Below are 9,660 nucleotides of genomic sequence, written 5' to 3'. Positions count from 1 at the left end.
ATCGATACTAGGAAGGATTAGATCTAGACCAATCACCTATCTATATAGACATAAAGACACTCGAGTATAGCTTTGAAGGAATGCCTAGATCCATGGAAATCTATAAATCTAAAAAACTGTTCACAGTCTTCCATATGAAGAACATGTTGTAAGGTTTATTGGGAACAAAAGTATGGACTTAAAATACATAATCAACTACTCCATGAACGTTTCTTTATTTGATCCAAACCCTCCTTTTTTCAGACCAATCATTGGTATCATGAAGGGATAATTGGTAGAAGGTATATTTACCTATAAAAGTAGCAGATGAGCCCAACATAAAATATTTATCTTTCCACCTCATTCATGAAAGAATTATGTGTCCATCACCTAAAACTCTCTCTACTGACCCTTAATCCAATAGTATGTCCTCAATAATGCTGGTCATGGATATCTAAAACCCCTTTATCTCTTTAAACAACAAATATTTGAAGTTGGTAGCTTTCTTTAACTTTTCATTTGTTCTTCTTTTTGGGTTAGACAGTCTGCAATTTAAGGGTAGCTTTTAGGATTGGGACAAGCTTTGATTTGTATGTCTAGAGAAAGTTTGGGACACTGACAACAAAGAAACCTCACCTAAAATGGGAATTAAGCCCTTAATCAGGAACTAATGTAACATTCAGTCTGCAAATGACCCTGTAGCCTGAGACCTTCCCAAGGAAACAAATTTCTATTAAGGGAAAGGAATCTGAATGTGGCATGGGTTTAGGTGATGACCGGGAGTGGATGTTGACCCATCAACGAAGGGGATAATACCAAACAAATCCATCTCAAGGTGAAGGATTTAATATACAAGTGGGTTTTGCTTGTTGGTAAGTATTCTAATGTTTTGGTTGAAATGGTAGGAGCAGAACATTAAAGAAATCAATAAGATACTCTCTCTCTCTCTCTGTCTCTCTCTCTCTCCCAAGGGCCATTACTTGTCAAAAGTAAACTCAATATTTCTCCCTTCTGAGATGTATACTATAAATATCAAGAAGACCAACCCCTTTTTTATAACCTTTATTCTTTTTTATACTCTTTTTCTTTTTACCCATCCTTTTTCTTTTTATTATGAAAGAAAACCTTGTGTAATCTAATATTCAATGTCAAATTCATTGCTATCCATTTATTTTATTTGTCTACCTTATGTGATGAGTACTTTGCTGCCCTGAAGAAGGCCATAAAAGGGACCAATGAGACAGAACAGGCGGTTACAAAGAGAGAGAGAGGGTGGAGTGGGAGTCAGTGATTCTAGTGGGTTCCTGCCAAGTGCCAAAGACCCCACCCTCTTTTGTACACATTTTTATGGTTTTTTTCGTTTGAATTTTTAGTTTTAAACTCAAAACCCCACACACAAAAGGACATAACTCAAAGAGAAGGTCTGGCCCCGAGGGACAGGTCTGCAAGGACAAGATTTTGTGTACCTTGAGAAAAGAGTTTCAAAATCTGATACAAATATTTACACTCTAGAAGAGGTGTTGTAATAAAGAAAAAGGCTCTATAAAAAAACAAAGCAAACAAACAGATCAGGTTGGTTTCTTCACATAGAAGTAGAGATGGAAAGCAGAAGAAAGAGACGCCCATGAAGGATCAAAAGTTGCAAGGAGAGAAGAGATATATCCGAGAAAAAGACTGGACCTTCTTTGTTTCTATTTAGATTCTCTTTGACAAGAAAGCTTTGATCTTTTGTCTCTCTGCACTCTCTTTCTTAATTTCTTTGTGTCTCTCCTTCTCTCAGCTTTTGCTCCTAAGTCCCTAGCAAACAAACCTATAGCTCTTAGAACTCATAACCAAGCCAAGGTAAACAAACAAATAGGAACACTTGGGAATGGTTTTTCCATTTGCTCTGTTTTTTGAGCAAAAATATAGTTTTCTTTCTTTTCAAGTCAAGTTTCTTCATTTTTCTTCAACATGTTTTCATTTTCAGCTGTTTCTGGTTTGGAGAATGGTCTAAAGAACAACTCTTTTTGCATGGCGAACCATAGAGTAGGAGAGACAGGTTTAACAGACTCTGGACCTTCAAATCACCATCGCCATATTCCTTATGCTGCTCTTCATGGAATGAATGTGCCGACAAGTTTCATGTATGCTTTTAATATAATTATCTTCTGAAAAATTCTTTTTTTTTTCTTTCAAAATTGATCCTTTTATTTTTCGTTTCATTGATGGGTTGTCAATTCCTGTCTGTCAGCCATCAAGAAGGATCTGCCTTTGATTTTGGAGAGCTAGAAGAAGCAATTGTGCTGCAAGGATTGAAAATCAGAAATGATGAAGCTAAAGCACGTATGCTTCTTTCCTTTCCTATCATTCCCTTATTTTTCTTACGTTTGCTAAGATTATCCAACTCTTCTATAGCTCAAAGAGAGAGAAAATAGAGAAGTTTGAATATGTCTAGAGAGGAAAAGTAGGGGGGGCGGGGCGGGGTTACCATTTCCAATACAGTAATGATAGTGAGGCAAGACACTTGAATGGCGTGAGACTACAAACATAGAAATCTGACCTGCTTAGCATGATTTTACTGACTCCATAACTGTACAAAAGAGAAAAAAGCAGGTAGATTATTAGGTTGCTTCAACCTCTTTCGCTTTGATATATTGTTGAAAAATTTTTGTCATCTTTATTTTAGGTGATCTTATGAGATTTTGCTTTTATGGTTCTTCGCAGCTTTATTCACACCCAGCAGACCTGCAGCTACTCTGGAGATGTTTCCTTCTTGGCCAATGAGATTTCAGCAAACCCCAAGAGTAGTTTCTTAACTATTTTTTTTTTCATTGTTTGACCATGTCTTCCGATACACTAGTACTAGATTTGTAGATAAAAACGTGCTTGACAGTGGACCAGTTTTATAAGAGAAGAGGTTTCCTATACTCTTTAAGAGTTGACGAACTAATGGTTTTAGAGTACTTCTTTAATGCTGTTTAAATGAGTTCCTTGAGGTGATTCTTGATCATATTTGGGATTATTCTCTTAATTCCTACTTGGGAAACTTTTATTCAATCCAGGGAATTTCAAGGTCAGGAGGGGAAAGCACAGACTCAGGATCAGCAGTGAATACTCTCTCAAGTAAAACTGAGCACCAGATTGAACCAGAATCTCCTAACAGTAAAAAGGCATCTTCTTCAGATCATCAGGCTTTTGACCAGAAGCCTCTGCAGCACCAGCAGCATCTACAGCAACAACAGCAGCATCAGCAACAACAACCAGAGATGGCAAGTGATTCCTCAAGAACGGGAACATCACAGAATCAATCACCTGGAAAACCACCCCAAGAAAAGGTCCTTAAACTACAGTTACATGCTTAATAATTAATCTCCCCAGTTTCTCTGTTACTCTCTTTCGTTTCATATCCCAACAACTCAGGAAAAAGTTGGTATCATTTTTGTCATTATTACTGTTTTGATCCTTCTCTCTTCCCTCCTCTTTCTCCTTCTTTCTCTCTCTGAGCATATCTTTATACACAAAAGCACAGATCCCCAACAAACCACAGAAAATCAAGGGATACAGAGTTTTTCTGATTCCTGAACGATTTTCTGATGACTGTCTGACATGAAAATAGAGAGAAAGAGCTGTGCACATTGGAAAGTAAAGAGAGAATCGGCACAATATTAGTTACTTGCACTCTTTTTTCACTATAAAACCATGACCCTACTTTACTCAATCCCTATAACTCCCAGTTTTTATCCTCTAAAAATCAGTTTTGAAATAAAACCCCAAAATCTACACCATAACCATAAGGCAAACCTAAACAATGGCAGATTTTGATGATTTTTGCTACCCTTATCATGTTCATGACTACCAGTTACAAGAACAAGAGTCACATCAGCATCAGCAATCAGCAACTCTTCCCAGAAATTTTGTGAGATCTCTCTAATCATTATATTTTGTTGTTTCAAAAATTCTATAGTGGTTACTTTCATCTTCATTAATTTTATTTCTAGTTTTTTTTTTTTTAAATAACTTTCTGGTTTAGCTGTCTAAGCTAGATATTTTAGCTGTTAGTAAAATAACTGAAACAAATAAAATATGGTTTTCTAATATATACTCATTTTCTATCTTTGTTTCTAGCTTCCCAGCCTACCAAATTGCCAAAAGCTTTCATTTTCCTGACCAACTTCTAGTCTGCGCTTGACAAGAATCTTAAAATCACCAACTACTACTTCTCTTTTTTTCTTTTATCCATTTTTTCATTTATAATTATCAAATATTAAAAGGTTATTATTGCTTCTCATTATACACCTGTTAATACATACAATTTTCTATAATGTTGCAGAGAAGGGGTTCAACTTCTGAGAAACAGCTTGATGCGAAGGTTAAAAAAAAAAAAAAACCCAACTTTTTGTTTCTTGCGCTCTTTGTGAATCAAAAAAGAAAAATCTTTTTTGACTTGGATATGTTTAAAATTGTTTTTCAGACACTGAGACGTTTAGCTCAAAACAGAGAAGCTGCAAGGAAAAGCCGTCTTAGAAAAAAGGTACTTGGTAACATGAAAACATTACATGCAAAGACATTTGCATGCAGTTTCTTGCATACGTGTCTTAGAAACTGATTTTTTTTTTTTTAATGTCTAAACAGGCTTATGTTCAACAACTAGAATCAAGTAGAATAAAACTAACTCAACTAGAGCAAGATCTTCAGAGAGCGCGATCTCAGGTTTTCTTTTGTTTCTTTCCTTTCTTTCCCTTAAGAGAAAATAAAATTCATCAGCAAGTAAAATATTTCTTCTTTTTTTTTTTATTTCTCCCAAACCAAAGGGTTTGGGGCTTAGGTTTTTTATTTTTAGTATTTTTTTTACTTTTGGGTTTTTTGTGATAGGGACTTTTCTTGGGAGGTTGTGCTGGTGCTGTTGGAAATATCAGCTCTGGTAAGTTTTTAAGAAAAAGAATGTGTTGCACTGTTGTTTTACCAAAAAAGACTCTTATTATGTGAGTATTTACCAACAAGTAAGAGACTTTAAAACGGGAATGTATTTTCTATGATGGGTAGTTTAGGAAAATATGTGTAGCCCCATTTTTTAGTTTATAAAATAGAAACTTTGACATATTCAGTGTTGATTTCATTTTAAAAATTGATCATTAATTTAAAGGCAATTCAAAACTTGGACAGAAGAACCCTTTTGTTAATATTCTTTCTTAATTAAGTTGCCAAGTTAAACAGCTGCCTTGGTTTTTCAATTTATGATTGCTTGTTGAACTCTGACCCACGGTTTTTTTCCCCATTTACTCAAACTTTTAGTCAATTTTGGACCAAACTCTGTGGAAATTCTTCCCCAGATTTTTAAAATTTAGCAGTTTTTTTTCCCTGAGAACTTTCCCGTACAATATGACATATCATAAAGGTTGCTTGGCCTTTTTGCTAACATTAGACTTGATCCATATGGTAAATCTATGAATTATTCACCCATTGGTATGACCTTTTCCGCTTTCAGCAAAATAAGACATGCCTCTTTATAAAACAATTTGAACTCTATTTTAAAGTCATTATTAGTGTATCAATTTGGCCTACTAAATTAGAAAATATTCATGTTATATGTCAATTGGGATCATACGTGTTTGTTCATTACCATTTTTATTATTACTATTTATTGTCTTCTTCATCTAGGGGCTGCAATATTTGACATGGAATATTCAAGATGGTTAGAAGATGATCACAGGCACATGTCAGAACTTAGAAGCGGAATACATGCACACCTTTGTGACAGTGACCTTCGAATAATCGTAGACAGTTACATTTCACATTATGATGAAATTTTCCAGTTGAAGGCGATGGCTGCAAAATCTGATGTTTTTCACCTTATAACTGGGATGTGGACGACTCCGGCTGAGCGCTGCTTCCTTTGGATGGGCGGTTTTAGGCCCTCTGAGCTCATTAAGGTTTGAAGTTAATTTCCTATTGCCTTTATTTCTTTTACTATAGTCATAGAGAAATTTTGTACATTAGGACAACAAGAAGCATGCTAAATATATGGAGGGGGTGAAAAGAAGAAAAGTAAGTGGGCCATTTTAGCGATTCTAGAAAAGATCAGGCTGATATTGCCAAGGAGGGTAGGTTACTGAAAATGAATATTCTCTTCTTAAGATCACCCCTTTTCTTTAAAAGTGAGTAACGGACAACCAGGAAATGCCTTAAACTCAGGAGGTGTCCTTTTCTTATGAGTTTTACTTGGCAACTTTAACAATATTTTTCACATTAGACTTTCCTTTATCACCTTAACTAGTATGGGTAGTTACTATTTGCACCTGTGCTTCAGGAAAAGTTTCATCTTCAGGAATTAAATCATGAAATATAACAGGGACTAAAATGACTTTTTAGTTTGCAGTTATTTCACCTTCAAACTAATTCTGATTTTTTTCCTTTCTTTTTTTAATAATATTTGTCAGATGTTAATATCACAATTAGACCCGTTAACAGAACAGCAAGTGATGGGGATTTGCAGCCTCCAGCATTCTTCACAACAGGCAGAGGAGGCACTCACCCAAGGCCTGGAACAGCTCCAGCAGTCTCTAATTGACACCGTTGCAGGGGGTCCAGTCGTTGATGGAATGCAACAAATGGCTGTTGCCTTAGGCAAGCTTGCCAATCTTGAAGGTTTCGTTCGTCAGGTAATTAAACTTCTCATCAAAATAAAAAAAAAAAAAAATCTTTTTGATTATCGAACCAGACTTTTTGACAGTTAGGTTCAATTCTCATTTCCAACCGTGTGAAACGGGAAATAAAGCACTTAGTTTCCAAGCTAAGCGTTTAATGATCGATGGTACTTGAAAATGATATGTCGAATTGCTGATGTTATAGCCAATGTAAACTCTAGTAATTACCTACTGCTGAAAGATACTTGAATTTGATACCTTAATGTCTACCTCAAATGTTATCTAAAGGATTTTAATTTCCAACTATTAAAAAAAAAAAAAATAGTTCAGTTCTTGGTTCGTAATTTCATTTATTCCAAAGTAGTCGCATAAGCATTCAAAAGTTTACTAGTACACATTGACCTATGCTTTTGTCAAAATTGTGGAAGAATTAAATTTTACGCCAAATGCACTCCATCATTTGATCATGAAAATGGATTCCATTCAACTGAAAATTGAATTTGCTCATAACATTTTTAGGTAGATACATATATATTTCATGCAACATAAAGGTAAAAAACCAGAATTTTGCTAGAGTAATTATATTGGTTCCCTTTCTCCCCCTCTTCCCCCTCTTAATTTTTAGGCACTGCTTGTTAACATTTAGTTCAGATGTTCCTTTCTAGTCCATTTCATTTTATTCTTATTTCTGCCTTTCTTGTTTTGCGCCGCAATTTTATGCCACCTGAAAGGTAAAGAGTCTAATCGCTTACAATTTTTATTCATCTTGATTTAACATGTCAATAATTTGACTTTTTGCTACATAAAAATAATATGTAAAGTAGAAATTATATTTATAATAAAACTAGTCATTCAAATATGCTACTGGCATGCTGTTTATCAATCCTGCTAATTGATCATCTTTGTTTTTTTCTTTGGAATACATATATATGGCCTTGAAGATCTTGATTATCATGGATTTCGTCTTTGACTATTAATGTTATAGGGATATCATTATCACATCTTAGTCAACTTAGAAATATGATTTTATGTTTTTTTATACTGCCAAATCACTCTTGCCACGTCTATGGCGGCACCTTCTTTCTGTTTTGTTTAATCCATAATCATTTTAGGGGGGGTATTTATGTTGCTTTGTCTGTATTGCAATGTTGAATGCTATTGCTTTGATGGGATATTTTTATCCTTAAAATATCTACCAAAAGGTGGTTTGATAGTACCATATGTTGAAATAAGAACCCTAGCTTGAACAATCAATGGAAAATTGTGATTGATTATTTTATTGATAGAAAAAAGAGATAACGCTCTTATTTTTTTAATGAATGATTGAAAATTTGAAATGGATCCAATCCTAAGACAAGACAACTTACAGTAGTTTCAACTTTCAAACCTTTTGAAATGTTTTAATTAGCCATGTATATCCATGTGCCATTGCATTAGGAACTCATTTTAGTTTCTAGATGGTGGTTGTGATTATCTTGGGTAGTTAACCTTATTTGCAACCCCTTTTCTATCTTTGATTGGATGAATTAAATTAAATTAAATCGTATTTGTAACGTAGGCTGACAATTTAAGACACCAAACCCTTCACCAATTGCCTCGGATATTGACTGTTAGACAGGCGGCACGCTGTTTTATAGTGATTGGAGAGTACTATGGGCGGTTGCGAACACTTAGTTCTCTTTGGGCGTCTCGTCCTCGAGAGTAAGATCTCTTAATATTTTTATATATTAGCATTTAAATATGTATTGATATCTATGAATAGTTAAAATAGAAGTTAGAAACCCTCGTGGAAAAAGGTCCATAAATCATATTTTTCAAATTAATTCTTAGTCTTCCTTTTGAATAAATTTTATTTGAGAACTTGTAGTTGTCCTTTTCGAAATCCCCATTTTTCCAAAGATGATTGGAGATGATAAGATTTTAGATAACATGTAGTTTTTTTTTTTTTTTTGAAGGTTTCCCTACTTTTTAAAGGCATATTAGTTCTTTTTTATATATAAATCTTAAACTTTCTTGGCAACTAAAACTTGATAAATAATGTCATGGGTATTTAATTTTTTTTAGTAGTCATGCATCAGCTCAGCTAGAAAATAACTCAAAAATGCCAAACCGGCCTAAATCATGATTTTCTCCTCTTGAAGATACATATTTCAATCACACCTAAAAATTATTCATCTTTGTTAGTTTTATGTGTTCTTGTCTATGTCAAATTATCAATATGCATTGCATAGATATTGGCATTATGAATATAAGTTGGTAAATGACATTTTTAATCATAGACTTTTATATATCTATGTATATTTTTATTTGTTGTAATTTAACTATAATTAAGTCTAATATTACCAAAAATTTCTATGATCATAGGACTTTGATAAGTGATGATCACTCGTGCCAAACAACAACGGACTTGCAAATGGTCCAAGCATCACAGAATCATTTCTCAAACTTTTGATCAACAAAATTCCCACTAGCCAGCCATGAATCAGCAATCAAAATCCTGTATCTTCCACGATGATGCAGCCATGCAAAATATTGAATTTCATCAAGCTACTTTAGTTGATAGGACTTTCTTTTCTCTCTTTTTTTTTTTTATTTGTTATTATTAAGTTTATCCTCTGTAAATGAAAATTCAATTTTAAAGTGCATGAGGGAGCTAGCTTTCTCCTTTTCTTGAAAGAAATTAAGAGATCATTATCAAGGACAATGAAAGTTGAACTCGTGAGGCATATATATATTGGCTCTATGGTGATGTAGAAGGCTAAAATAAAAGGAGTAAAGAACAAAAGGGTTAAGAGAGAGAGACCGAAAACATTGTCTTCTTGTAATAACTTAATATTATTAATTGTTATTATAAAAATAAAATAGAAATGGTGGGAAAGAGAGAGTGAAATGTGGGTTGTTTTATTTCTCTTCATTAAAAGAAAGTGGTTGCGAACCGGAGAGAAGGGGTGTATTATTTCTTTTTTCCATTTTTTTCTAGAGGGTAGGAACGACAAAGAGGAAAAGGATATAGATTGAAGAGATTGTCGTTTTCTGGAATTAAATTTGCAGTGGG

The 9,660-nt window shown here is 34.0% G+C and overlaps 1 protein-coding gene across 4 annotated transcripts; it reads left to right on the top strand.

Annotated features, from left to right (window-relative positions):
* Positions 1 to 1,010: 1,010 nt before the first annotated feature.
* Positions 1,011 to 9,396, top strand: LOC111286347 (transcription factor TGA9-like). Of its 4 annotated transcripts, XM_089761946.1 has the most exons (14): positions 1,011 to 1,821; positions 1,949 to 2,105; positions 2,213 to 2,304; positions 2,686 to 2,765; positions 3,024 to 3,296; positions 3,821 to 3,877; positions 4,292 to 4,330; positions 4,433 to 4,492; positions 4,594 to 4,671; positions 4,834 to 4,882; positions 5,620 to 5,891; positions 6,399 to 6,620; positions 8,164 to 8,306; positions 8,970 to 9,394. In XM_089761946.1, exons 2-14 carry the CDS (start codon positions 1,993 to 1,995, stop codon positions 9,055 to 9,057), a joined length of 1,566 nt encoding a protein of 521 aa, XP_089618072.1. In that variant the 5' UTR covers positions 1,011 to 1,821; positions 1,949 to 1,992; the 3' UTR covers positions 9,058 to 9,394. The 4 variants fall into 4 exon arrangements, with proteins under 4 accessions (XP_089618072.1, XP_089618070.1, XP_089618071.1 ...); XM_089761944.1 differs by lacking the exon at positions 1,011 to 1,821 and having other exon boundaries at positions 1,918 to 2,105; positions 8,970 to 9,396; XM_089761945.1 differs by lacking the exons at positions 1,011 to 1,821; positions 3,821 to 3,877 and having other exon boundaries at positions 1,918 to 2,105.
* The last annotated feature ends 264 nt before the right edge of the window (positions 9,397 to 9,660 follow it).

This window comes from Durio zibethinus, chromosome 6, assembly GCF_047325235.1.
Source record: "Durio zibethinus cultivar Kanyao isolate XHJ-2024 chromosome 6, ASM4732523v1, whole genome shotgun sequence".
Classification (NCBI taxonomy): Eukaryota; Viridiplantae; Streptophyta; class Magnoliopsida; order Malvales; family Malvaceae; genus Durio; species Durio zibethinus.
The sequence above is the reverse complement of the archived record's forward strand: the minus strand, read 5'-3'. Positions and strand labels throughout refer to the sequence as shown.

Bases quoted from the DNA above. Each gene is read 5' to 3' on its own strand.
- LOC111286347 (XM_089761944.1), top strand. From the start codon at position 1,933: ATGTTTTCATTTTCAGCTGTTTCTGGTTTGGAGAATGGTCTAAAGAAC. The intron at 4,672-4,833 runs GTTTTCTTTTGT...TTTTTGTGATAG, and splicing joins TTCAGAGAGCGCGATCTCAG to GGACTTTTCTTGGGAGGTTG. The intron at 8,307-8,969 runs GTAAGATCTCTT...CTATGATCATAG, and splicing joins TGGGCGTCTCGTCCTCGAGA to GACTTTGATAAGTGATGATC.